The sequence below is a fragment of the Emys orbicularis genome, chromosome 6 (genome assembly GCF_028017835.1).
Source record: "Emys orbicularis isolate rEmyOrb1 chromosome 6, rEmyOrb1.hap1, whole genome shotgun sequence".
Taxonomy (NCBI): domain Eukaryota; kingdom Metazoa; phylum Chordata; order Testudines; family Emydidae; genus Emys; species Emys orbicularis.
Genome location: NC_088688.1, coordinates 20,114,549 through 20,142,387, shown reverse-complemented (window position 1 = coordinate 20,142,387; position 27,839 = coordinate 20,114,549). Strand labels below are relative to the sequence as shown.

Below are 27,839 nucleotides of genomic sequence, written 5' to 3'. Positions count from 1 at the left end.
ATCCCTGCCCATCCTGGCTAATAGTAATTGACTAGTAAATTGGGACTATGAGTGAAAATTAAAGGTTTTTGGTTTTGGGGTTTGTTTGGGTTTTTTTGCACAGATGGAAATGTTATGGTATCCCTGCAAAATTCCAATTTGGGCAATTACATACCTACAATAAGATCACTTAAAAAATTGCTTGCAACCTGGGTTGTTGTTTTTTAAATCATGCCCCAGTTCGAGTTAAAATAAGTTACCAAAGCATCTTAAGTAAAAAAACCAACCTATTTCTCCCTAGCTCAATAATCTCAATTAATAGAAATATAAGTGCTTTTCATATTAAACCACATCCTACTGTGGAAACACTTTTGGTAGCAGGAATATTATATGTATCAGTTCAGTTAATGATGTTTGAGAAGCTTATTAATGTCTTACGTAACCCCTGTTACACCAGGATTTAAACTGTGGGTGAGAGCCCAGGCACTGAAAAGGTCACAAAGGATTGAAGCAAAACAAGAAGCCATGACCTCTCCTACGCCAGGGTGGCCACACAGGCCAGCACAACTACATAAATCAGTGTACGTTGCCAGGAAAAGCCATGAGCATAGTAGCCAGACAACTGTGCTTATTCACTTCCTCCTTGCAGCAACCCCCTCACGTGGAGCTCATTTGCACCCCCTCACAGTGAGATTTAAAACTGCTCCTTTCCCTAGTGGAAACACAGATGGAAGCCTCCATCTCAGTAAGCAAAGCTTTGCTGGTACATGAAAGTATAATTCACATTGTTACACTGAACAGTATGTGAAATCATCAACATAACCCAATAGATAATGTTATTTTCTACTTCAGACTGTGAAGTAATGATAAATAGACGGCACAACTGCAGGAACTCCTCCTGCTTCTACCTGGTATCATGTATTGAGAGAAAAGCAACACAGCAACAAAACTAACTAGCTACGACATCAGATATGAAGAAAGATCTGCCTTGAAGAGAAGTTCACAGACTGTCAAAAACGAAAAAAGCCTTTCACAATTTGCTACATTCATCTGCTAGGTTGGAAGAATCTGGTTCCACGCAAACATTTTCTCCTTATTGCACTGTCCTGTTATTGTTCCAATTATATTTCATAAGACCTCATGATGTGCTTTCCTTTTCCCCTTCTAGTACATTTCATATTTTCCCCTGAAGTTCAGAAGCCACCTCTTCTTTCCCTATCAGGGAAAGATATCTGTTACTGTAATGTTTCCCCCCCACCCCCAACAATGTGATGAATCAGGTCACCCAGGCTAACTGTCTATTTGAAGATGTGCATATTACTGATTCACTACAGTGGTAGGTTTAACGAGAGGATGGCTTTCCACAGATGAACACGGCATACGTATTTTGATTTATTTCCTTTCTATGTCTGTAACAGCTTAGAATATATACATTTTCTACATCATATCTATCACTTTTATACACTGTTGTCTGTTCTGTTATTTAAAACTCATTCTCATCCTCTTAAATGCTTCCAATTGAATTCAAAGCTGTAATTTTGAGTATTATCTATCTTTTACTTACTTACTTAGAACAGCTTATAGAGCACCTTTCATCACATAATTTTAAGGCACTTTACAAATCAACTACGGCACCCCCGTGAGCAGGTAAATATGATTATCCCCCATTTTACAGATAAGGAAACTGAAGCACAGAGAGGTTAAGTCAATGGCAGATCTGCGAATAAAAGTCCAGATTTCCTGACTCAAAGTCCTGCTGATTAACCACTAGACTGTGCTTACTCAGCAGTTACTTCAAGGTTAAGGACAAACGAAAACAACAGACAGTTACTGAAATCTACATCAGTGTGTCCAGTAGTTGCCAGCCCAAGTGCATTGACTAGCTTTCCTAAAGATAAATAAGAAATTAAGTGGGGGGGAAATAACCACGGTTAACTGTATTTCTCTAAATCTGATCAAGAACTAATTATTGGTTTCAGCTACTGGAATGTATGTAAGAGCTTGTGGCACCAAAGAATCCTAGATATACTCCATATTTAGAGAGCCATATTTCCCAAAAGTAACATGTGATAATGTATGTTTGGTGTCATGCCAATCTGTCTTGCAGATGGAAAGCTAGACAAACCTTTTAGAACAAAAAAGTAGAATTTAGCTCCAAATGAAGGGATATTTTGTTCAGTTTCTTGCACTTGACCTTACCAGTATCCATTTGCCAGACGTACACAGATCCGTCTGCACATCCCACCACCAGGTAATCATCTGAAGGCCTCCACTTTATTACTTGAATAGGGAAAAGGTGACGAGATGCCAGCATAATGCATTTTTTCTCTCGCAAACTCAAAAGTCCTACTGAATGGTCACTGGCTACTGAGCAGATGCAGTGCTGGACTCTTGCCTGAAAAATAAAATGTGTCTTGATCATAATAAGATTACTTTACATTTCCATATCACTCTTCATCAGAGATCTAAGTAACAAACAAACAAACTTTAACAATCTGTGAGTTTTGTAATTACTACCATTACCCATTTTACAGATAAGACACAGAGGGTGAAATCCTAACCCCATCAAAGTTCATGGCAAAATTCCCATTTGACTTTAATGGGTGCAGGATTTCACCCAGAGAACTTACGTGATTTGCTAAAGATTGCACATATTGAAGAGCTGGGAACAGAATTTAGGAAGTTACCTCTTAACCACTTGAACATACTTGCTTATCTAGGCAGGTTGTGAACAGGTGTTAGGGGATAATGAACATTGTGCCTCTCCTATATTGCTTAATGGTACAAGAGTCTCAGTATGGAAGTATCTGAAAACCACTACACAAAACCAATGATGTTACTTAACTAACATTAAGAGGCTCTGAACTTTTCAAACCTTGATATACATTTATTTGTTCTTAAAAAGTGATCACTGAAGTTACCTAACATTTTTCCTTATTAGAAGAAAATTTTGAGATAAGGTTTAAATACATTTTTTTTAAAGTGCATCTCATCCAAACACTTACTGAGATGTTTTCTGAAAAGCTGCAAAATTAATGCAATGAGAACAAGAAATAAGCATGTCTTTGAACAGTTTTGCAGTCTTTTAAAAACAATTCAGCCATTTGACAAAATAGTTCACCTTCAAAATAAATACAGATTATTTACTCTCAAAAGAATCTTTGTTTTCATTTTATTATATTACAGCATGAAACATGAGCCAATACAGGGAACGACACTACAGCCCTGATCCAGAAGGGAGCTCTGCATTTATAAATCTCTGTGCCAATGCAGCTTCCCACTGACTTCCTTGGGGGTCTGCCTAAGTAGAGCCATTTGTAAAATCAGAGCCTAAAACAGTATTTTTAGTAAATCTATTAATTCACAACTTTGCTGTAGGAGGGGAAATGATAGGAAGAAGGTATTTGCACCTCCGATTTCCTATTTTTTAAAGGTCAAAAAACACAGCTGACAAAGGGGAATTTCTATCAAACAAGCATATATTGCTCCTGAAGCTTTCAATTTGCAATTAATAAGTGTTTAGGTGATTTGCCAAAACAAGATTTTCTGTAAAAAAAATATATATATATATCTTATTCTTTATTACCACTGGCTGTGGTTCTTTTAATGTTTGCATAATTGAAAACACAAAAATGTGCCTTTATAACTAATCAATAAATCAACATATAGAGACACCATCAGAAATAATTCAAATAGAAAGGAATACGATAAGCAAGATACTGCTGAACAATTTCTTTTTATGCCTTTAAATTCAAGCATCATTGCAAACTACATTTAATATTACATTTAATTTTGGGCAAGTGTTAATTTTTTTAAACGGTTACAAGTTGAATGGAGCCATAAACATCCAGTAACAATTAAAGTAAATGAGACAGACTCCATAAGTATTTACATCATTGTGTATTGTTTGCCACAACAGATACAGGCCCTGATTCAGAAAAGCACTTAAGCATGTGTGTAAATTGTTTTTCTGAATAGGGATTGAAACACATGCTTCCCTAAATGAAGACCATAGTACTTAGAGAGACTGGCACATATGATTTTATTCAGATGAAAATAGACAGGAGAAACCTTTAGAATATAAAATCAAAACAAATCCAACCACCTGCAAGTGTACCATGGTGTATTCTAAGTAGCAACTCTAGAGTAAAGTCTTGAGATTAAAATAACATCATGTACCCAAATAAATATAAAAAGAACAGGAGTACTTGCGGCACCTTAGAGATTAACAAATTTATTAGAGCATAAGCTTTCGTGGGCTACTTTTTGTGGGCTAAATTTATTATGCTCTAATAAATTTGTTAGTCTCTAAGGTGCCACAAGTACTCCTGTTCTTTTTGCGGATACAGCCGGTTTGTTTACCTGCCGCGTCCGCAGGTTTGGCCGATCGTGGCTCCCACTGGCCGCGGTTCGCCGTCCCAGGCCAATGAGGGCTACGGGAAGGACAACCAGCACATCCCTCGGCCCGCGTCACTTGAAAACTCATGGCGATCGGGTGAGGTCCCGGATGACTGGAAAAAGGCTAATGTAGTCCCCATCTTTAAAAAAGAGAAGGAGGAGGATCCGGGGAACTACAGGCCAGTCAGCCTCACCTCAGTCCCTGGAAAAATCATGGAGCAGGTCCTCAAGGAATCAATTCTGAAGAACTTAGAGGAGAGGAAAGTGATCAGGAACAGTCAGCATGGATTCACCAAGGGGAAGTCATGCCTGACTAAACTAATTGCCTTCTATGAGGAAATAACTGGGTCTGTGGATGAGGGGAAAGCAGTGGATGTGTTACTCCTTGACTATAGCAAAGCTTTTGATACGGTCTCCCACAGTATTCTTGCCAGCAAGTTAAAGAAATATGGGCTGGATGAATGGATGAAGGTGGATAGAAAGCTGGCTAGATCGTCGGGCTCAACGGGTAGTGATCAATGGCTCCATGTCTAGTTGGCAGCCAGTATCAAGCGGAGTGCCCCAAGGGTCAGTACTGGGGCCGGTTTTGTTCAATATCTTCATTAATGATCTGGAGGATGGCGTGGACTGCACCCTCAGCAAGTTTCCAGATGACACTAAATTGGGAGGAGTGGTAGATACACTGGAGGATAGGGCTAGGATACAGAGGGACCTAGACAAATTAGAGGATTGGACCAAAAGAAACCTGATGAGGTTCAACAAGGACAAGTGCAGAGTCCTGCACTTAGGACGGAAGAATCCCATTCACTGTTACAGACTAGGGACCGAATGGCTAGGAAGCAGTTCTGCAGAAAAGGACCTAGGGGTTACAGTGGATGAGAAGCTGGATATGAGTCAACAGTATGCCCTTGTTGCCAAGAAGGCTAACGGCATTTTGGGCTGTATAAGTAGGGGCATTGCCAGCAGATCGAGGAACGTGATCATTCCCCTCTAATCGACATTGGTGAGGCTCATCTGGAGTACTATGTCCAGTTTTGGGCCCCACACTACAAGAAGGATGTGGAAAAATTGGAAAGAGTCCAGTGGAGGGCAAAAAAAGTTAGGGGGCTGGAGCACATGACTTATGAGGAGAGGCTGAGGAAACTGGGATTGTTTAGTCTGCAGAAGAGAAGAATGAGGGGGGATTTGATAGCTGCTTTCAATTACCTGAAACGGGGTTCCAAAGAGGATGGATCTAGACTGTTCTCAGTGGTACCAGGTGACAGAACAAGGAGTAATGGTCTCAAGTTGCAGTGGGGGAGGTTTAGGTTGGATATTAGGAAAAGCTTTTTCACTAGGAGGGTGGTAAAGCACTGGAATGGGTTACCTAGGGAGGTGGTGGAATCTCCTTCCTTAGAGGTTTTTAAGGTCAGGCTTGACAAAGCCCTGATTAGGATGATTTAGTTGGGAATTGGTCCTGCTTTGAGCAGGGGGTTGGAGATATACCTCTCTCATAGAACTGGAAGGGACCCTGAAAGGTCACTGAGTCGAGTCGAGTCAAGCCCCCTGCCTTCACTAGCAGGACCAAGTACTGATTTTTGCCCCAGATCCCTAAGTGGCCCCCTCAAGGATTGAACTCACAAGCCTGGGTTTAGCAGGCCAATGCTCAAACCACTGAGCTATCCCTCCCCCAGAAGTTACAACTCTAGATAAAGTCTAGGGGTTGGACTAGATGACCTCCTGAGGTCCCTCCCAACCCTGATATTCTATGATTCTATGATCTAGAAACTTCTCACGACTCACTGGTATGTCTGGACTCACCGTTTAGGAGGTACTGATCTAAAGAATGGCAGTAGGCATACAACAAATGAATTCTGAATTAGGTTGAAGTCATTTTACAATAGCAGCTGAAGTTACTGTCATCAAATTATCAGTCCAACCAGTTTAGGACCCCAAACCCCCATAATAATCATTACCTCCAGAAGTCCATTGATTAACAAAATATAACTTCTATTTACCAATGAATACCTAATCCTGGCAGTAAATTACAGCACACGCCGATAAGTGTTGCATAAACATAATTTAGAATATACAGGATAAGCTAAATTCTTATCCCACCAAAGTATACATGAGTTTTTATATCAATGGGGTCAAGAACCTACCCTATGAATTCTTTGATATCTGTAAAGCACAATGCACAGTTCAAACTCTATAAAAATCACAACCCTCTTTTTATATCAAAGGGAGTTAGATGCACGTACAGGGCACAGATCAGGCCCAGTGCTGATCAACAGAGCACCATAAGCATCAGAATTACAGTAGGTATGCCATAAAAGCTTGTGAGGATCATTCTTTCGGATCCCTCTCCAGTTTGAAAGCATATTTACTAGGGCTGTCGATTAATCACAGTTAACTCACGCGATTAACTCAAAAAAATGAATCACGATTAATCGCAGTTTTAATTGCACTGTTAAATAATAGAATCCCAATTTAAATTTATTAAATATTTTTGGATGTTTTTTCTACATTTTCAAATATTTTGATTTCAATTACAACACAGAATATAAAGTGCACATTGCTCACTTTATATTATTTTATTACAAATATTTGCACTGTAAAAAACAAAATTATAAATAAAATAGTTTTTTTCAGTTCACCGCATACAAGTACTATAGTGCAATCTCTTTATCGTGAAAACAATTTACAAATGTAGATTTTTTTGTTACATAATTGCACTCAAAAACAAAATGTAAAACTTCAGAGCCTACAAGTCCACTCAGTCCTACTTTTTGGTCAGACAATCGCAAAGACAAACAAGTTTGTTTACATTTACGGGATATGCTGCTGCCCACTTCTTATTTAAAACATCACCAGAAAGTGATAACAGACATTCACATGGGACTTTTATAGACAGCATTGCAAGGCATTTACATGCCAGATATGCTAAACATTCGTATGCCCCTTCATGCTTCGGCCACCATTCCAGAGGACATTCTTCCATGCTGATGACGCTCGTTGATTATGTTTCGGCCATATATTTAATGTTATGGTAGTCTCGGATGATGACTCAGCACATGTTGTTCATTTTAAGAACACTTTCACTGCAGATTTGACAAAATGCAAAGAAGGTACCAATGTGAGATTTCTAAAGATAGCTACAGTACTTGACCCAAGGTTTAAGAATCTGAAGTGCCTTCCAAAATCTGAGAGGGACAAGGTAGGGAGCAGAAGTCTTAAAAGAGCAACACTCAGATGCGGAAACTACAGAACCCGAACTACCAAAAAAGAAAATCAACCTTCCGCTGATGGCATCTGACTCAGATGATGAAAATAAACATGCATCGGTCTGCTCTGCTTTGGATTGCTATCAAGCAGAACCTGTCATGAACATGGACACATGTTCTCTGGAATGGTGGATGAGGCATGAAGGGACACATGAATCTTTAGTGCCTCTGGCATGTAAATATCTTGCGACATTGCTGCAACAATACCATGCGAACACCTGTTCTCACTTTCAGGTGACATTGTGAACAAGAAGCAGGCAGCATTATCTCCTGCAAATATAAACAAAACTTGTTTGTCTGAGCGACTGGCTGAACAAGAAATAGGACTGAGTGGACTTTTAGGCTCTAAAGTTTTACATTGTTTTATTTTTGAATGCTATTATTTTTTGTACATAATTCTACATTTATAAGTTCACCTTTCATGATAAAGAGATTGCACTAGAATACTTGTATTAGGTTAACTGAAAAATACTATTTTTTTTGTTTAACAGTGCAAATATTTGTAATAAAAATAAATATAAAGTGAACACTGTGCACTTTGTATTCTGTGTTGTAATTGAAATCAATATATTTGAAAATGTAGAAAACATCCAAAAATATTTAAATAAATGATTTTCTATGATTGTTTAACAGTGTGATTTATTGCACGATTAATCGTGATTAATTTTTTTAATTGCTTGACAGCCCTAATACTTACAATATTAGTCTCACTACTGCTTTATCTAACTTGTCCTTACATCTCCAGTAATGGTGGCTTGAACACCTCCATTAGCAACATCTGAAAGGACAAGGCACGGGACAATACAGGCCTTTTAGAAATGATGGCAACAAATTATTTATCAATTTACCACTCAATATACATAAACAGAAATAATGGGCCATACAGCAACTGAACTGTTCTGATCACTATTCTCTTTAGACCCTAAATGCTATTCATTACAAGCTTATTAAAAAAGCAAAAGCAAAGTATTCCTTAAATAATGGAAGTCTCTACTGACAATTTATCAGCTTCATCAATTCATACAAAAAGTGTTCCATTAAAATATCTGTAATAATTTATGCCAGGTTTAGATCTATTTTAATAAGCGTCTCCCACCAAAATTGGTATTCGGTACTCAGAATGGGACATTTGCTAACTTAAGTATGTGAGAGTGCCCTCTATATATTTTACTTTTTTTTTTGGAGAGCTATTTGAAAATAGCTGCAAAGGAGTGGAACACAGCTAAGTATGATTATCATCAAGCTCAGGCTTGATCATGCAAAGGCTTACACACATAAGTAGTTAGTGCAACTACTCATGTATATAAAGTCAACGACATGAATAAGTGTTTGCAGGCTCAGGGCCATGTAGTGTAAGGCAATGGTGGCATCACTGAGATTCCAAATATTCTGATATTTAACTTCCAGTTCTTGTGATAAGCCAAACATCATAAGTAACAAAACAGTAGCTCGTGTCACTACAGTATCATTTTTTTAAAAAGTAGATGCCAAACAAAATTAAAAAAAAAAAATCAATATAGAATGAAACAAAGAGTAACGTGTAATCTCAAAATGTCCACACTAAATTATCAACCAAATAATGCTTATTATATGTTATTACAACTATCCCAGGAAATAACATAGTAAAAAATAACCTTCAAGGAATTAAATCACAAATGGAGAAGAACCTCGAAAGACATTTTCTCTAAAGAAATCCTCTAATAGCAGCACAGAAAGACAATGAATGGAAGAATAGCACCTGAAGGAGCATTATTAAAGATCATAAACTATTTTGATGCAAGTGTCTTTGCAAAATAAAGGACAACCGAATTGTTTCAATCCTTCTGATTTATAATAGAAAATACAATTTTTAACAAGTTACAATATGTAAGTACCTAAATTATGCTCAACATGGACAATAAAAGTTCTATAAGGCTTGCCTCCGTGAGCTTAGCTAAAATTCCCTCCACACACTGTTGTGTATCGTGTTGTGCATCAGGTGTCAGAAGCTATTCACTCACGAACATGCATTTCAGTAGTGATGCATGTATAATTTGTAATGATATTTTGGATCCTGTGAAATAAGGCATTTTATATGCAAGAAAAATTCTTTTTCTTCATGCATTTATGCTGACACTGCATTTATCCAGCTTCCTGTCCAATTATAACCTTCTAAAAGATTTTAACAGAGTTCTTTTTCAAAGGAACAAAATCCTGTGCCCAGGACCCTCAGCCGCTTCATTATTTTTTCTGCTGGAAAAATACACTTTTAAGACCATGGGAAACATCTTCTGTTACATTAGGGTGGCTTGCTCCTTGGTGCAGCCAAGATTAGCACATTCATGAAAGTGTAATTAAACTATATTTTAAAAATGTCTACATTTAACTAAAAAGCCTAGACTAAAAATCATTCATTTAAAAACCAGAATCCATGCTTATTACTATATTTCATCCATTATCTTTTGGTGTAAAAATGTAATAGTTATTTTAAAAAATTTGAGAAAAATAATCCACACATGAAAAATCCACACATTGACAACATCTTCAAGAAACAAACAGTGATTCATGTCAGACTGTAGGATCTCATAGAGTTTGATTTTAAAAATAATTGGAAGAAAATTCCTTTTCACTTAACATGCCGTAAAGTGTAATCTGCATACACACTGCAATAAATAGTAGTGCTCTGGTCAAAGGTTAAGTGAGACTTTATCGAACCAGCTAAACAGAGATATTATGATTCAGTGATCAGCACATAATGCAGTTAGCTCTCAAATGCTCAACAGAACGGATGTTTGCCAGGCATTCAGCAAATATGCCTATACCCCCTCCCCCTTCACTTTTTATGTATCATTTAGGCCCTTTGGTCTTTAAGCACATCTATTGATGCACAACCAAACAGGTCATTAAGTTAGCAGTAATTCTTCCATTTGTGAAATTAGTTTTATAGAGGATATTACCACCTTTGCTTCAAATCAATATGCTGCATGTGTTCTTTTCCTGAAAAGGATGCCAATCTTGAACACTGGGGGGAGGGATAGAAATTTTAAGGTTTATTTTGTAATTATTACAAAACACAGCAACTCATTTGTCCTGCTTTAGTTAAGGTTGTAAGTAGGGCTGTCAATTAATTGCAGTTAACTCATACGATTAACTAAAAAAAATTAATCGCGATTAAAAAAATTTAATTGCGATTAATCGCCGTTTTAATCACACTATTAAACAATAGAATACCAATTGAAATTTATTAAATATTTTAGATATTTTTCTACATTTTCATATATATTGTATTCTGTATTGTAACTAAAATCATAGTGTATATTTATTATAAATATTTGCACTGTAAAAATGAAACAAAAGAAACAGTATTTTACAATTCACCTCAAACAAGTACTGTAGTACACTCTCTTTGTTGTGAAAATGCAACTTACAACTGTTGATTTTTTGTGTGTGTTACATAATTGCACTCAAAAACAAAACTATGTAAAACTTCAGAGCCTACAAGTCCACTCAGTCCTACTTTCTTGTTCAACCAATCGCTAAGACAAACAAGTTTGTTTACAGGGGGGGGGATAGCTCAGTGGTTTGAGCATTGGCCGGCTAAACCCAGGGTTGTGAATTCAATCCTTGAGGAGGCCATTTAGGGGTCTGGGGCAAAAATCTGTCAGGGGATTGGTCCTGCTTTGAGCAGGGGGTTGGACTAGATGACCTCCTGAGGTCCCTTCCAACCCTGATATTCTATGATTCTATGATAAGATAATGCTGCCCACTTCTTATTTACATGTCACCAGAAAGTGAGAACAGGCATTTGCAAGGTATTTATATGCCGGATATGTTAAACATTTGTATGTCCCTTCATGCTTTGGCCACCATTCCAGAGGACACACTTCCATGCTGATGACACTCATTAAAAAAAATGCATTAATTAAATCTGTGACTGAAATCCGGGGGGGAGAATTGTATGTCTCCTGCTCTGTTTTACCCGCATTCTGCCATAAATTTCATGTTATAGCCATCTCAGATGATAACCCAGCACATGTTCATTTTAAGAACACTTTCACTGCAGATTTCACAAAATGCAAAGAAGGTACCAATGTGAGATTTCTAAAGATAGCTGCAGCACTCAACCCAAGGTTTAAGAATCTGAAGTGCCTTCCAAAATCTGAGAGGGACGAGGTATAGAGCATGCTTTCAGAAGTCTTAAAAGAGCAACACTCAGATGCGGAAACTACAAAACCCAAACCATCAAAAAAGAAAATCAACCTTCTGCTAGTGGCATCTGACTCAGATAATGAAAATGAACATGTGTTGATCCGCACTGCTTTGGATTGTTATCGAGTAGAACCCATCATCAGCATGGACGCATGTCCTCTGGAATGGTGGTTGAAGCATGAAGGGACTTAAGAATCTTTAACGCATCTGGCACGTAAATATCTCGTGACACCGGCTACAACAGTACCATGAGAACGTCTGTTCTTACTTTCAGGTGACATTGTAAACAAGAAGTGGGCAGCATTATCTCCTGCAAATGTAAACAAACTTGTTTGTCTGAGTGACTGGCTGAACAAGAAGTAGGACTGAGTGGACTTGCAGGCTCTCAAATTTTACATCGTTTTGTTTTGGAGCGCAGTTTTTTTGTACATAATTCTACATTTGTAAGTTCAATTTTCATGATAAAGAGATTGCACTACAGTACTTGTATTAGGTGAATTGAAAAATACTATTTCTTTTATTTTTTCACAGTACAAATACTTGTAATCAAAAATAAATATTAAGTGAGCACTGTACACTTTGTATTCTGTGCTGTTATTGAAATCAATATATTTAAAAATGTAGAAAACATCCAAAAATATTTAAATAAATGGTATTCTATTATTGTTTAATCGTGCAATTAATTTTTTTAATCACGCGACAGCCCTAGTTGTAAGTCGTTCTATTGTGAATTTTTTCTTTTTTTGGCAGGGATTCTAAAATCTGGTCATAAAAAGTTCACTCTCAGCAAAATATTTTAATTTAGGAGGGAAGTCTGGTGGAGTTTATAACGGCTACGATTTTCTCACAGAGGTCACAGAAGTCATGGAATCCGTGATTTCCAGAGACCTCCATGACTTTAGCTGGCAGCACCTGGGAGCTGCAGGGTCCCCCCACTGCCTGTGACGGCTAGGAACGGTGGGGGCCCCAAGCTCCCAGCCGCAGCGGGGGTACCCCACAGATTGGAGCCACCGTGGTGGTGTAGGGACCCCGCAGCTCCCCGTTTTGTCATGCGTATTTTTAGTAAAAGTCACGGATAGGTCACGAGCTTCCATGAATTTTTCTTTATTGCCCGTAACCTCAATTATGAATATGGGAATGAACAAGAATAAAGCAGAACTGCTTAGCCAAGAACAGTGCCGAACTAAAGGAAGAGAAAAAAAAACTTAGATAGCAGGAAGTTGGCAAGGTCATATGACTTCCTTCCAGTGGTACCCAACCTTTTCAGCCAAAAAAAAGTATTGCAAAATATCAAGGGATGCTACCAGGAAGGGAAAGACTATTTAAAGCTGCCCCAATGTCCATCTTACACTCCCTTCTACTACTAGGGGGGAGAGATAGCTCAGTGGTTTGAGCATTGGGCTGCTAAACCCAGGGTTGTGAGTTCAATCCTTCAGAAGGCCACCTAGGGGTCTGGGGCAAAATCAGTACTTGGTCCTGCTAGTGAAGGCGGGGGGCTGGACTCAATGACCTTTCAGGGTCCCTTCCAGTTCTATGAGATAGGTATATCTCCATATATTATATTATTACTACTGAATTGGGTGCCTAAAAGCAGCTCTCAGTTCAAGCCCCTAACACCAAACTTTAGGTTCCAAAGTGCTCTGCCATTTATTCAGAGTACCAGATGGGCTTGGAAAGGGAAGAGATGACCTTTTTCAAACCTTACTTTTAGTGGCCCCACCCCTCAGAAACCCACTTATCTCTGCTTTTAACCCCCACCTAGCCCCCAACCCATTTTGCAAGCACATTCCTCAGCCCAAATTCCTGAAGAGAACCTTTGGTTCTTTTTCCTGAAGCCTCCAGCCCCCAGGAACTCAGCCCATCTTTCCCACCATACACAGCCCCCAGTTTTCCCAGGAAAAACAACCCCCTCTCCCATATCTCTCCCTCCTTCCCTTCTATGCTCCTCAGGAATACCCCCAATACTTGCCTTAGGTCCCTATTCACCCCATTCCCCAAAATAAACTCTTTCCAAAAACAAAACCACTCAACTGCAGTGGGGGCATCCCACCTCCAAAATCAATGACTACTGCCCCTACTGCCTTGTCTGGGACCTCTGCTATGGTCTCTCTTCCTCATGTCCTTTCCAGACAGCCAACACTCCTACTGAACCAGCAGCAGTTACGCTTGCTTGCTTCCCTTTCCCTTCTGCTTCACTTTCTTTTCTTCTGATGACTTTGTGGCTCTAGTCCTCTGCACTACCTTCCTCTTAAAGGAGCAGCAACTCAGAGGTTCCTCACTTCCCCTCCTGGGGAAACTGCACTAGGGGACTTTTAGCACACAGCAGTAGGGTCCACACAGACAGCTTCTGTACGGGAGACTAAAGTGCTACACATTACACCACAGCTTGTCACTCACTAACTCACTGTATAGACAATCCCCAAGACTTAATATATTTTGCATATGCATATATCTATATTTACGTGTGTGTATTTTGTGTAAAACAGTTTAAATTATAACTCAACTTCAGTTATCAAAAAAATGAACCAGCAGCTCATTCTTTTACTTAATAATTTCTAAAACAGAATAGAGTAGAACAAAAGATTAAGATTCATTAAGTGTAACAATAGGACCTACATATTACAGTGATGGATTAATTTAGAAATGCATACAGTTAAAAGCTTGGTGCTGACTAACATTTTTAAAAAATAAGAGCAACATGATACAAGTGTACCAATGTATCCAGCTAATTCTGACAAACCAGACTGTCTTAATTGCTCAACTAAAAAAAGCAAAATCATGAAATAATTTCACTTTGCTCCTAACTCAACAATTAACACCTACACATGTCAATGCGAGTTGTATTTGGCCGACATATGTCTCTCAATTTAGTAAATGTTGTTTGTTTTGTCCAAAATGTCTGTATATATGCACACTCATTATGAGGGTTCTGTCAATATAATTTTTCGAGGACTGCATTATAGACAAGTGAGGAATCCACGATACTAGTGTGCATTTAATATAAACTTACACTACAGTTTTCTGGTGGAACTAGAAGCTGTGTAATCTCTCCACCATGGACACAGAAGATGTGTTTCATTTCTCCAGAAAAGATGTCCCATATAATGACTGAGAAATCCACACCACCTGAGATCAAGTATCTTTGGTCATAACGAGATGAGACCTGATGAGGATACAGTAAACATGTAACTTTGTTCCGATGAGCCCGGAGATTTCTGTGAGGTGGCCAACCTGGGAAATAATAAAAAAAAAAAAAAAAGTTTAATAGGACAAAAAATAACTTTCAAAATTCAACAATATTTTAATTAAAAAATGGAGTATAATTTTAGCAGGAGTGGTAAAAGAGGCAGGGAGAATTCTCAAATCTTCACCCTTCCTTCCTCACCCCTCGTGCAGATATACTAGTTGTGACACTGGTAGACCAGGTACCAGCTCATGCCAAAGCCCCAGGCCAATTCACTTGTTTATTAGTATAGATCACAGTGATTGTTAAATGTATAAGTGTATCCAGTGTTTAAACTTCATGAAAACTAATGGGATGTCACTTGCATTGTTTTCACTTATCTGTATCCTGTTAAAGGGGGGTTGGAACAGGGTGGGCCAGCGGATCATGGCCCTCCCACTTTTTACAAGCCTTAAGGACGAGCGACGGGGGGAAGGAGGCAGCGGGGTCTTGTGGGGGAAAAGCCAGTGCAGGAGAGGGGCCGCGGGGGGAAGGGGCGGTGCAAGGGGGTGGGGCCACGGTTCAGGCGCCGTTGGCCTCCCCACTGTTAGGAAGCTTTCCCCGCCCCTGTCCTGTTATAATGTAGTAGCAAACATTTATATTGTGTGTACCCCTGTAACTAAATAATCCATCAAAGGAGAAAGAAACCTTGTAGAATGCAAATGAAGAACTCTGACAGAAAAGAGCTAATTTCAAAGGAAGTGGTCATTGTGTGTGATGATTAGAGGTCAAAGACTCAAAATGCATTCCTCGTGCTCTACCATCAAAGGAAAGGCAGTGACACTGTCAGCTTGTTTTCTGTGAGAAGAAGCTGTAAGTATGGATTCAAGGAAATATCCTTCATCTCTGGACTGTTTGGACTCTTACAGGGAAGTGCACCAGATGCAAAGCGGAGATCCCCAGAGACAATCTGGGTACCCTGAAAAGACTTTTGGGAAACTGGCAGTTTATTACATCACTGCCACCATTTGGCATTATGAACTGTGACTCACCTGTGCATATATTTCACCTACTTTAACCTCTCAGTAACTCATTTCCTTTTCTTAGCGAATAAACCTTTAGTTTACTATAGAATTGGCTACCAGCATTGTCTTTGGTGTAAGATCTAGAGTACCAACTGATCTGAGGTAAGTGATTGGTCTCTTGGGACTGGGAACAACCTGATGTGGTGTGATTTTTGGTTTAAGTGACCTTTTATCATGAAGTTCAGTTTGCCTGGGTGGCACGATAATCTGGAGAGGCTATGGGGACTGTCTGTGACTCCACGGTAAGATTGGTATAGTGATCCAGTTCACATGTGTTACTGGTTTGGTGAAATCTAATTATAGAACACGACACAACGTTGGGGTGTCTACCCTGTTTTCTGACAGTCTACCATGAGGTAGGCACTAACAGTTGTGAGCCACTCCAGACAGCATAACATGAGCTAGGCGCCTGCTTGTGTTTATTATTTAGATTTCTCCTGATATAAAAGAATTTAGCGATCATCAAGAGTATTGTAAAAATGGTTCCCTTTTTATCTTTTATTCGCTAAAGCACTTGATGCTGAAAAGTGACCTCCCACAATTCCTACTTATTTCAACGTTGTTTGCAGACGACCAGCACCTTTTGTAATTCAGCCATGCATGTCTAATGTTTGCTACATACCTCTCCTGAGCATGTGCTCTCCTTGCAGAAGCTGAACTATTGCAGTTTGAGTTGCTGGCACAATAACAATGCTTCCATCTTCACGACCACAAACCAGGCGTCCATGTGCTGGGATATACACGCTGGCTGTAACTTTAAGTGGTTCGTTACTGTTTGGTATTAAGCTTAATTGGTCTATAATTCCAGCAGGACGAGGAGTAAGTTTACAAAAAGCTTCTTGCAGAGAAGTTGAAGTTGTCATTTGCAGTCCTGTTAAAAAAAAAAAAGTGATTAAAATAATTATAGTACCTGTCTTGAGAAGATCTCAAAGCCCTTTATCAATATTAGTAAATTTTACAACACCCTTGTAAGTAAGTACAAAACACATATTGGAGATTAATTCACCTACCATAACAATGCAGTCAGTCAAACTTTAACACTCAACTCTACTAGCACACAGAAATACCAGACCAGAGTTTGAGAAAGGAATTGAAAAAGAATGTATCCAACTTAAACTGCACAAGGAACTTATTCAGACAGATGGCAATTACCAGACATGGAATTTAGTAAGAGACCCCAGTTAACTCCTTTAAGTCTTGTGAAAAGTACTATTGGATTTTTTCAATGACAAAACACAGCTAAGACTTCAACTCTACATCTCATCTGAAAGAGGACTGCTGTAGGAACACAGTGCAGCACTGGTTTACTAACTGATCAGAAGAAACTACTGACTCACAGCCCCTTTCTTCAACATCTAGTTGTTCTTTGAAGGTCTCTTGATTGTATGGGTATACCGCAAGAAGGACAGGAGACTTGTTATGAGTTTTAATCAGGCCGCAACTTTATTATATAGATGTCTGGGACTACCCGGCAGATAAAGTGTACAGTGCAGGTAAATCCATGCTTATTCAAATCAATTCTCCGGGGCTTCCACCAGCCGCCCTTTGTTTTCATCCAGGTCCCCCAGCCGACCCATGGCCTGGATCTTACCATCCACCAGCCTCGCAAGAGGCTTAAGGAGGGCTATGAAAACAGGGGGAGTTGGCTCCCTGTTGTACCAGTCAGGGGAGTCCCTGAACCCAATCCCCTGTTCTGTTTCTTTATCCAGTACCTCCTTTTAAGTCCTTTACCAGACCATTTATCTGGTCACTGGCTGCCCTCCCTATGGAACATCTGCCCAATATTACAAAATAAGTTGCGACATATGGCCTACCACCTTTTCTATTCACCAGAAAAGGTCCATCCTCACACCCGCTGTGAGGAAGGTGAAAAAAACCACACTCCATCGAAGCCAATTCTGGTGGTCTTGATTCTAAATATACTTGTGCACATGCTTAATATTCATCGTTTGAGTGAAGTACATTATTTTTTGTATTGCAGAAGCACTTGGAGCCAGGACACCTTTGTGCTAGACACTGTAAGAAAAAAGAAATAGTCCCTGTTCTGAAGAGCTTAAAATCTTAAAACAACAGACAGCAGATGGCTATGACAAATATATCAGGAAAATGGAAGCACAAGGGAACAGCAAGACAACTGAAATCAGTATGAAAGCAGTGGTCGTAGCACTCGTTTAACCAAAGTTGTTTTTTTTTTTTAGTCATCACAAAATAGAGAGAGATTTAAAGGAGGATAATGTAGTGAGTGACCTTGCAGATTTTTACAGGGAGTTTCTTCTATGCATAAAGAGGTGACATGGAAGGTGCACAGCAGTGTTTGTCTGAAACTGTGACAAATGGCCAACCAAGGGCAGCATCATTGACAGATAGGAGGTGGGAGTCTACATCTCTATAGAACATTGAAATTATAGGCAAAGTAGGGGCAGCCATGAAGAGCCTAAAAAGAGGAAGACAAATACTTTGTGCTTCATGCAGTGGAAAGGGGGAAAGGGGAGGAGTCGGTGGAGGAATGCAAAAGGTGTATGCGTATAAGGGTGATATGGTCCATGTAACAAGACAGGAAGATTATTTTTGAAGCAGCATTATGAATAGATTTAAGGGAGGCAAGACTGCATTTGTCAGCAACAGATGAGGACGACGTTGCTGTAGTTAAGATGTGAGATAATGATGGCCTGGATGAGAATATTAGTTATGTGAACAGTGAGGAAAGGCTGGGTTTTCGTGACGTTGTACAGGAACAAGCAGCAAAATTTATAAGCAGAGCAGAGTCATGTTATAGGCCTGAAGGTGGTGGTACATGTGTAAATATTTGAAGGATTGGGTCTTTGGTTTGAAAAGGCTAATATGGCCCATAGCACAAGGTAGTATTTTGTTAAATACCAGTAGTGTACAGCTTAACAAAACTGTATCTGTATTTTTTCCTTAATTAATAAGAGCATTTTAGTGTAAAAAGCTAAAATGTAGGTGAAGCACATTTACGTCCTGAAAATAAAAGTATTGGGTGCTGGTACAGAGGTGTTCCACTAAGCACACTAGCAATGATATACAGGAGGCGGTTTGTGTGAGCCTCCAGATAACTGAGCCACCCTGTGGTCTCTGAACGAAAATCTCAGCTTTAAATTTAAAAGAAAATTGCAGCCATTCTTCTTCTGAATTACAGCCTTAAATATAAAAACAGAAGTAAACCAGTTACTAGGGTCAAAAAGAACAAGCAGCTGGGTTTTACTTTTTGAACAGGAGACTGGTAAAACCTAAATATTCCTTCCTTTCCCCCCTCTCTTCCTCCCCCTCCCCCAACCCTCTCTCCACAAATTTTATGTAAAATTAGTCAGTTAAGTTTGAGGTGTATGCCAAAGAACCATCTCTCTAACGTTCCCCAAACACCACAGGCTGGTCTCTTACACAGAGGTGTGATAACTCGTTTCTATCCACTCTTGGGTTTGGATAAGGAGCACAGCAAGAAAAAAAAAAAATTCAGATATACCCAAAAATGCTGGGTCCAACTCTGTGTGTTAAAATTGCCATCACATCCTAAGGCTGGGAGCGAACCAGCACTTACTCTCCTCAGGCAGTTTTCACACCACAAGTTTGCCTTGCTTTGCCACAGCAATAGCAGCTACTGCAAGAAGAATTCCTCTTCTGCCACCCTCACGGAAGCTTCCAGTAGCACAGGGAGTCATACCACCTTGTCTTCCTGCAACCACCCATCTGCTTTAACAAGAGATAGTGGGAAATCCAGGCCAGAAAGGAGACTTCCCCTCCACCTCATTCCCGTATCTGCCCCTCCTCACACTAACCAGAGAGATTTGTTCCCTCACCCAATCCACCACCTGAAGAAGCTTACAGAAGAGTAGGAATGGAAAGAATGGTTCTAATCAGGCTCTTACATCACATACCACTGAGGATGGTGTTATGTTAGAAGGCGGATAAGCATATTAAATTAATGGACTTAGAGGAGAAGAGGAAGCACGTTCACCCAGGGAATGTCACACATATAACCAAATGAGCAAAAAAAGGGAGCGACTTGTTAAAAGTTTTGGCAGCAAGTCAGTGTGTGTTAGTTAACGCTACCTTCTGTGTTGTCTTGCAGTTCAAGTGTACCTGGCACATTCCAAATACACAGTCTCCCTGAAGAATCTCCCTGGATTAGAAGTTTATGGAAACACTCCCTGCGTCCATAGAAGAATCGAGTAATAGGGGGACAGATAAGCAGCTGTAAAATAAAGACATATTAGAACAATTTCAGATGCATATGGCAGGTTCCTAATCTTGACAATAACTTCCCTCACATAACCTTCTCTATTCCTGCTATACCTTTTAAAGACAAAAAAGAATGGGAAAACAAAGTAACACATAGCAAAACAAAACCAAGACTAATTACAGAGCATATTATAAACATAAAATATATCAGGCAGAATTTTAAAATAGACAATTTAATTGCAACAGAGGACTGAAAGGTGTGATTTGAAATGCTGAAAGTTAACAGCAATAAGATCTGAAACACAAACAGAATACAGAATGAGTTAAACAGTGTCCGATAATAAAATAGTCAGGAAAGGTTTCAATCTCTTCTGTTGGGACAATATTATGGTTAAACTAAAAAAAAAAAAAATGTATTCCTAAAAACTATCTTGTGACCAAGTTATTCTTTTTAACTTATGCATATCTATGAATATGAATACTGTATTGTTTTAAGCATCTCAGTGTTTACAGTGTCAAAAAGGGCATCAATTTCAAGTTATACAATAGCGATACATTTTTATGTCTAGTCTTCCAAAAGAACTCAACTCCCATTTCAGCACCTCACTTACAGCTGCCATGTACTGAGCACTTTTGAAACTCTATCCCTTTTGAAGTACAGTTGCCTGATGTTCAAAAATCTACTGTAAGTTCCATTACAGAAAATAGAGATGGAAGAGACATTAGGTTATCTTGGTCCATATCTCTGCCAGTGCAGGATTGTTCCCAATAATATCCTCTCTAGCACTTTGCCTAGTATTATTTTAAATAAGAAAAGGCTTCCATTATTTCCCTGAGGAAACTATTCCAGAGTGTCTTATAAATATCACTCAATTAGTTTTACTCAATATTTACCCTAAGTTTACCTTTTCTTAATTTCAGTCCAATTGTTAGGTATCCCTTGAACCATACTATATATTTCCAAATACCCCTCAAATATGTGTCAGTATGCCTCACTTTAGCAGTTGCTTAGCCAAGCTACAGAGTATATACTTCATACATCCAGTCTTTTCTCAGATTCTACATAAATCCCTTCAGCTCTTCAATCATTTTTGTTACTTTCTCTGCAGTCCCTTCAGTTTGTCTACATCAGGGGTAGGCAACCTATGGCATGCGTGCCAAAGGCGGCACGTGAGCTGATTTTCAGTGGCACTCACACTGCCCAGGTCCTGGCCACCAGTCCAGGGGCCTCTGCATTTTAATTTAACTTTAAATGAAGCTTCTTAAACATTTTAAAAACCTTATTTACTTTACATACAATAGTTTAGTTATATATTACAGACTTATAGAAAGAGACCTTCTAAAAACGTTAAAATGTATTATTGGCACGTGAAACCTTAAATTAGAGAGTGAATAAATGAAGACTCGGCATGCCACTTCTGAAAGGTTGCCGACCCCTGGTCTACATTTTTCTGTTAATGGTTCACCACCCTTTGGCACAAAACCTCTGAGGTACAGAGCCCAAAAATTGCACTGACTTTTTTCCACCTCATTGCATTACACTGTAGTTATACAGTAAAGACGGTGTTTTCCGGCACTTTACCAACCGGAAAACTCTAGAAACCAGCATTTCTGATAACCATGAAAAGTCCAGTTGACGCGGGGCCGGCAGGCTTCCTACCTGGCTCCGCATGGCTCCCTGGTGGCGGTGACATGTCCCTGATGCTCCTCGGCAGAGGAACAGCCATGGGGGCTCCATGCACTGCCCCCACCTCGCCCTGCCCGAGTGCTGGCTCCGCAGCTCCCATTGGCCAGGAACCGCAGCCAATGGGAGCTGCGAGGGTGGCACCCGTGGGCGGAGGCAGCCCGCAGAGCCACCTGGCTGCGCCTACGCCTAGGAGCAGCAGGGATATGTCGCCGCTTCCAGGGAACCAAGGTGAGCGCCACCCGGATCCAGCACGCGAAACCCCTCCCGCGCCCCAACCCCCTGCCCCGAGTTCCCGTCCACACCCAAACGTCTTTCCTCCATTGGTCAGTATAACTCTTAGTTAACAAGAATTTTTGACTAACCGGCACCCCCTTCCCCCATCCTCCCAACATGCCGGATAACAAAGCTTTTACTTTACTTAGGTTTCAGTATTCAAAAGGCAACATTTTCCAGAAGACTGTTTTATTTAAATTGTACAGAACTAAGCTCTTCAGCCTAATATGACAGTAGCATAAAAGGGACAGAAAGCAACCCAAAAATAAAAACAACCAAAACAATACATACAAAGGGAAATTGGCTATATGCTCTAGTAACGAGTGTACAGTAATCCGAGATGTCTAAGCTATCTTACTATGTGTGTATTTATTTATATATTTAAAAAAGAAAAAACCCTTATTATCATTAAAAAATTATATTATCAGTGTCTCCTTCTCTGCTGCTTCCTCTACTGAACAGGGGTCTGGGGAATCAAGGGAGAGGGAGGGAAGAATCCCAAAAGGGTGAGGAGAGAACACAGGAGAGGGGGGACCCACAAGTTGTGTGTATGTGAGGAGGGAGAATGGTACAAAAGACCCTCCAAATGATGTGACGGGGATGAGGGAAAGGAAAGTGTCCAAAGTGGAGCAGGGGATGGAGAAAAGGGAGGGGAAAATTCAAAAAAGGGTTGGTGAGAATGGTCAAAGAGGGAAATAAATGGCAACCCAAGTTAATGGACAGAGGCAAGGAGGCTCATAAATGAATTTAACTTTTTAAAAAAACCTTAGATTTGTGTAAATGTAATACTTAGCACTCCCTTAGATATTGAGACTCATTTTCCAGTAGCAATTGGGCAAGACTGTGAAACTTGCCTCCTTGCTAGTTAGCTTTTTCCCACCTCACACCCCACACACTCTAACCAAATGGGTAATTCAGGCTCAGAATAAGTATGACATGCTTGACCTAGAAGATTATTATTGGAGGATACCATCTAACAATATTCACTGAAAAGAAAGGAAAAATGATATCTAAATTGGTGCATTGGTGTGAGGATGCCTGAAGAACTGAAAACAAACTGATCTGACCTGTGCAGTGCTAATTATGACATTCATCTTAAAAAAAAAAAACCACACACACCACAAACTCATGAAATACTAAAGGATTAGGAAATTAAGCCAAATGAATTACACTTTAAAAAGTCAGTTATTCTCTGAAAATGTTGACTTTAACTAAGGAGAAGAAATAGACAATTTGTAATGTTTGTGAGCTAGTTTTTATATAAAAACCATGCACAGCATAATCCACAAGACAAGGAATGTGTTTTACCTGTTTATCTGCTCGGTCCAATACACTGAACAGTAAAGGAGGAATTAAATTTTCAACAGCTTTTCCCACATCACTGCGAAACGTATCACTAGCTGGTAGGCAACTGAGTTTAACACAGAACAAAAAAAGACACCAATTTAGAACCCTGACCTTATTAAGAATCTATTACTGTATCACTGTTTAAATGCAGAATTTACTAACAAAAAAATACTTTAAAAAAAAATCAGTGTTTCCACTACATTATATTTATTCATTTTGTCAATTTTTCAATATATAACTATACAGATGCCCATTCAGTCACCTAGGTTTATTTCACGTAAACTAAAAATCGCGATATAAACAGAGGGCTACTCATAAATGTATCCAGCTCAGTCTACTTCCACCTCAATGGCCTTAGAAAAGAAAGAAGATGAGCTTTGCAGTGGACCTGGGAGGTTCAATCTAGCCTCTGGTGGACCAAGGAGGGGGAGGAGCGAGTGCCAAAACCAAAGATTCCTCACAAAGCGCCCTGCCAGCAACTCCCTCCCATTTATATTGAGGGAGCTCTAACTCAAGCCCTTCTGCTGATCCCTGCTGCGGCAGTATATGATGTGGAGAGAGATGCTCTCTCAGATAACTTTATCACAAACCAATTAGGGCTTTACAGGTTTAAACTAACACTCTGAACTCCACACAGAATTCTACTGATCCTTATTAGATTCTGCATACAAAACCTAAGAGCTTATACATTATGAAGAGACATGCTCCCCAAACAAATACAGTCAGAAGACTGTATAGAATTGAGAACAATTAAAAAATTAAAATTTCAAGTGGCTACAAATACTATATTTAAAGACAATCATTTTCTAGCTCAGATTGAGAGGACTGTATAATTTTCCTGTCATATATAATGAATTATGATCCGAATCATGTGTAACTAAAATTTATTTACCACAGCATGTCATTACAAAAACAAAGCATCTTGGATAGGCTGAGACAGGAGGTCTTTCTCTCATGACAATAACTAAAAAGAAAAGTGATAAAACTGCTCTCTAAAAAACATCAGATAACTGATTCCAGGGCTGGAGACACTCTCTTGTATATTGTACCAATTAGCAGGCCCACAGACCGGCAACATGTTACTAAGAAATATTAGCTTGACCTGGGATACTGTTAGTAGGCTTATGTCTAGGACAGAACTGGTTCCAAAACTCGTCCAGATAACGTTCAAGACATGCGGTACAGAAATTAGATCAAACAGTGGCTTAGGAAAGGTTAAACAGGATCTCACCACATAATCACAGAAGCATAAAACAATTTTGCACTGGCTACAAACTCAGCAAGAATCACAGCATATTTCATGCAAATGGAGTTGAGAAAGAATGTAGCCTATAGAGATGATGTTCGCTTATACCAATGTGCTGAAATGTAAGTAGAGAATACGTTTTTGGGCCTAAATTTGGGCTTAAAGATAATAAGGCCTAATATGAGTCAAGTAGACAATTCAGGGTCAAGTTAGAGGTAAGGTAGGCCAGGTCATGCAGCAAACATATTTTGGTTTTAACAAATGCTCTAAACAAAATGTGTATGTTTTGGAAGAATATTATCTGTACTAATAGTTACTGGAACAATATTTACATAGATGTTAATTAAGATGACATTTCATGTGAAATAGCCTATGATAAAGTAGAAAATATTTAATCATGGTGGTGGAAATATAGATATGGTAAAAGGTGGGCCTAATTAATTAAGGGGTATTATTATAATTGATTATAAAAATGGTAGCATTAATTTTAGGTTAGCACACACATTGGCCATCAAGGTACCATTAAAGAAAGGATTACATGCCCGTTCTTCTCAACAAGGGACTGATTACCCCTAGATGCACCGTTTCATCTTGGAATATGGTATAAATGCAGTGTATCGTTATACTGCAATACCTGTTTACTTGACCTGATTATTTTATTTTAAATAAAGTCTTTTATGCTATCACTAATTGTATCAGAGGGGTAGCCGTGTTAGTCTGGATCTGTAAAAAGCAACAAAGAGTCCTGTGGCACCTTATAGACTAACAGATGTATTGAAGCATAAGCTTTCATGGGTGAATACCCACTTCGTCAGACTCATGCACTAATTGTGTCATTCACAGTCCTCCACTAAACTAACTTATCTGTAGCGGCCCCAAAGGCTCCAACCTTAAATAGTTCAGTTTAGTTCTATTCCTTATCTTTAAACCATTAATTGGGAACACACACCATTCAAGTTAATCAGCAGCATACAATTCAGACATTCCCAGTTGAGGTGGTTCTGATAACAATGAGTTCAGCAGAAACCAGTCATAACCAGGAAGTAAAGACAAGGGTCTGATTAACATTAAATTAAGTATCTTTGGTGGAAACATACTTTAAAAACCAACCAAGTCTGATCTTTTACCTTTTCTGTGTACAAGAACAAGTAATGCTTTTTAAAGGTTGAAATACTACACTTAACTTACTGTAACAACATGCTGTTGATCCTAATTAACATAGCACAAATAATATTTCTTCCCTCGATGTGTCCCTGATTCAGCAAAACATTTAAAATACATGCTTGAACTTGTTCATGGCACACCTTCAAGGGAAAAGCAAACCCAGTAACACCACATATTCTCCAATGTCAGCAATAACGAATCACAAAGGATCATAGTAATGATGGAAAATACGTGTCTCAAGCTTTGACTTTATTATTACCTAGTATTGTTTGGTATGTACCATAACATTAAGGTACAACATTTTGGGGATAAACAAATTTTAAGGTATGTTAGTGGCATTTTAGTTTCAACAACATTAGTGTGATTTAGGGATCAAACAAACCAATCAGATTTAACATTTTATTTTTATTCCACATCTCTGAGTTTTACCTGCTACCGCATATGTGCTCCATTATTTAAAATTCTGAGTACCTGGCTGGTAGTTTGTAAATAAAACTTTGTCCATCTTCTGTCCATATGATCACTTTATCAGCTGATACAAAGTCACCGCCAGTCCACGTTTGTCCATTTTCACTGGGAACTGAACATAACAAGGAATAATCTCCAGCATCAAAAACCTAGAAGTAAGCAAAATTAAACAAAAACAAAAAGTCTATTTGTTTATCATTACATGGTCATATTTTAAATGTTTGGATAGCTGATAATTTAATACCTCCACATATTTAGTTTTAAGGAACATTCAATTCTATTACCTATGGCAGCATTTTCTTAAGAAGATAATTAATACATACTCAATTCCATAAAATAACCAAGAAAATACATTTGTTACAGAAATTACAATGTCTGTGTCATATTTGCAATCCTTTGATACACATTACAAATATGGTACGGCATATCATGCTTTCTATTTATTTAGATTTTGCAGATTTTTGTCTGCATAAAACAAAACCATATCAACTATTTAACCTTCAAAAGGGGTTTTCATCTATTTTTTAAATAATGTCCAAAGCGTGAACGCAACATACTCCCATCGCTGTGAGCCAATATACTTGAAATAGACTAAATACTCAATAACTCAGAGCTCTAATTGATTTATAAACACTTTCCCAAGCTTCTTTCCCTATGTCTCACTAACAGTTTTATTAAATCAGCCTCTATTGCTAAGAAAAAGCCAGTTTTTTTACTTAACTGGTTATCCTTACCCTCCAGTATGTGGAGCACACTACCAAAAGTGATCGTTGGGTAAATGCACAGAAAGAAATGCTTTGGCAGTTTTGACAATAAATTGGTTTAGACTCCTCCTCAAATACTGGTTCCGTATCCTAAAAGAGAAAGAAAGAAAGTTACCTTTATTTAACCCTATGATACCTAAAATTGTTCTGCCTTGTGCCAGGATTCTCAAATTATGCTCTCTGGACCTCTGAGAAGGTCTAAGGAGCATTTCAGGTGGTCCCACAGAACTTCTTCTGTCACAATAGCAAAACATTTATCAAGCTTCAAGCAAGGACATTTCCTGAGGGGTAGCCCAAGATACAAAGATGTATGGGTGTAATCCCATGTGGATGCAACATGTTTTACTCTGTCAGATATTTCTTTGGTGAAAATTCAACCAGGATCAAATTTGCAGACTGCCAAAACTAAAGGGATAGGAAGCATACAGAAGAGTAGACGAAAAACCATGAAGTGGCATGTGTCGTCAGATGTTCGGCTGCGTCTGTGTTCCCTCCATATGCCATGCCAGTTCTGCGCAGATAGCTGGCACAGCAGACCTCGAGCGAACCGCCCAATAAGACCACAAGATGTGGTTTAGTAGCGAAGGGGCCCGGCCAGGTTTATTGTCGACGAAGCA

The 27,839-nt window shown here is 39.0% G+C and overlaps 1 protein-coding gene across 2 annotated transcripts in view; it reads right to left on the bottom strand.

Annotated features, from left to right (window-relative positions):
- The window catches only part of WDR7 (WD repeat domain 7), a 329,543-nt gene that overhangs the window by 281,194 nt on the left and 20,510 nt on the right, over nucleotides 1-27,839 (bottom strand). For both annotated transcript variants that reach the window (XM_065406020.1, XM_065406019.1), the window contains exons 6-12: nucleotides 27,193-27,312; nucleotides 26,462-26,607; nucleotides 23,542-23,644; nucleotides 20,145-20,286; nucleotides 16,699-16,947; nucleotides 14,839-15,059; nucleotides 2,179-2,374 (exon numbers count right to left, since the gene is read on the bottom strand). In XM_065406020.1, the coding sequence (XP_065262092.1) occupies nucleotides 2,179-2,374; nucleotides 14,839-15,059; nucleotides 16,699-16,947; nucleotides 20,145-20,286; nucleotides 23,542-23,644; nucleotides 26,462-26,607; nucleotides 27,193-27,312 (1,177 nt within the window). The remainder of the gene's footprint in view (nucleotides 1-2,178; nucleotides 2,375-14,838; nucleotides 15,060-16,698; nucleotides 16,948-20,144; nucleotides 20,287-23,541; nucleotides 23,645-26,461; nucleotides 26,608-27,192; nucleotides 27,313-27,839) is intronic.